At 32.3% G+C, this 1,776-nt stretch overlaps 1 protein-coding gene across 1 annotated transcript; it reads right to left on the bottom strand.

Moving 5' to 3' along the window:
- Nucleotides 1–538: 538 nt before the first annotated feature.
- LOC311297408 (olfactory receptor 5AR1-like) lies at nt 539–1,486 on the bottom strand (the record flags this gene model as incomplete). Its single annotated transcript, XM_084419656.1, has 1 exon — nt 539–1,486. The coding sequence occupies one exon, from the start codon at nt 1,484–1,486 to the stop codon at nt 539–541; it is 948 nt and encodes a 315-aa protein (XP_084275782.1).
- Nucleotides 1,487–1,776: the final 290 nt, after the last annotated feature.

The following is a 1,776-nucleotide window of genomic DNA, read 5'->3' as shown; positions in this document are numbered from 1 at the left end:
TATTCGCAACTGTAAAACATCAAACATTTTGAACATGTGTATGTTTGTTTCATTGATAAATACAGACCATTATAGGCAGGCAGTACATTTCAATCTTGGGATAAATTTAGCATACCACTTTAACTGTTCAATCTCCAGCACTACATCTACCCTTGCCTAAGCTTTTACCACTATGCCACAAAAAAATAAATCAACCAAACTCATCAATGCCAAAGTTGTGGAAAATGGTCATTTTTAAAGTAAATTCAAATCATTATTAAAGTCATTTTTAAATGAATTATCATTAGTGTATGACAGTTAGGCTAAATTACATCAAAGAAACATAAACATCTTGAACATTTGAAATTCACACTCAAGTGTAAGCCTGGATCATTTAATGTTTTCATACAAAAAAACGTTTATGGCAAATTCTTGTAATATGGCTGAAAAGAAAAAAACCTAGCTATCAGAATTGTTATGTTGTCCAATTCAATAAAACAATTTCCATAGTGTTAGAATGTCTAGGATAATAAAATGTTTGCTTGTGACCAAGAAATATTCAATCAGATATTTCCACTTCTTTTTTGAAAAGCAGTCTCACGACTTCCTTCCGTAGTCTTGTCAGATTTAGTCCATAAATGAGGGGGTTTAAAATGGGTGGTATGAGTAAGAATTCCAGGGCCATGAAATTACGCAAATCTTGTGGCAAACTCTTTGAACCATAACGAGTGTACAGCACATCAAACAGCAAAGCAGCAGTCACATTGAGCAATGCAAGAAGATGTGGTACACATGTTTGTATGAATTTGTGCCTGCCCTCTATTGACTTTCTGCATTTTTCAATCAAGTAAATGTATGAGAAAAATATCAATATTCCATGTCCAAAATATATAAAAATGATTACATACCAAATCACATTATTTACTGTTGTAGAAAAACAGGAAAGTTTGACAACTGACCAATTTTCACAATATAGCTTTTCAATGCTAGAGCCACATAACGTTAGTCTTGATGTTAATACAATTAAAACAGACATGCAAAAAAAAGGAGAAAGCCAACAGAAAAGGATACATTCAAGAACCCTCTGATTGGTCATTACTGAATGATACTCAAGTGGTCTAATTATTGCCACATACCTGTCATACGCCATCACTGTCAATGTTGAAAAGTCACACAGAACAGATGAATAAATGACAAATATCTGAATCAAACATCCAGCATAAGAAATCACATGATACTGGGATAATAAATCATACATGAATTTAGGGTAGAATCCACCAGTGCCAAAAAGTCCATTTACACACAAATTACATATAAAGACATACATCGGCTGATGAAGCTTCTTATGTGAGATTACAGTGTAAATGATGGTTACATTACACAACACAATTAATGGATAATACAATGCAGTCAATGAAAAAAACACAAATCTTTTCCCCATCGTTTCATTTAGTCCAGAGAGTGTTAATACTAAGTCAATGGATTCATTCTCTAGTGATGGCTGCATCTGGAATGATATGCAAATTCTTATGATATGAACATCATAATAAAAATGAGTTATTTTGAAATCAAAAGTATTAAAAAATAATCATTCAGATGTCCAGTCCTTTTTTATAAATGGAAATATTCAGTACTCTAAAGGTAGCATATGCTGGTTCTTCAAAGATGCAAACAATGAAAAAATTAAAATCTTACCACAATCTCTTTTTGTTAGTTTGACAGTGTTGTGAAAGGTTGATCTGGTGATATATATATGGAGACTATTCTCATGCTAATTGTCTTGTTTGTGAACACTTG

This window comes from Rutilus rutilus (assembly GCF_951802725.1).
Source record: "Rutilus rutilus genome assembly, chromosome: 9".
NCBI classification, from domain to species: Eukaryota; Metazoa; Chordata; class Actinopteri; order Cypriniformes; family Leuciscidae; genus Rutilus; species Rutilus rutilus.
This window is presented reverse-complemented; position numbering and strand designations above follow the sequence as displayed.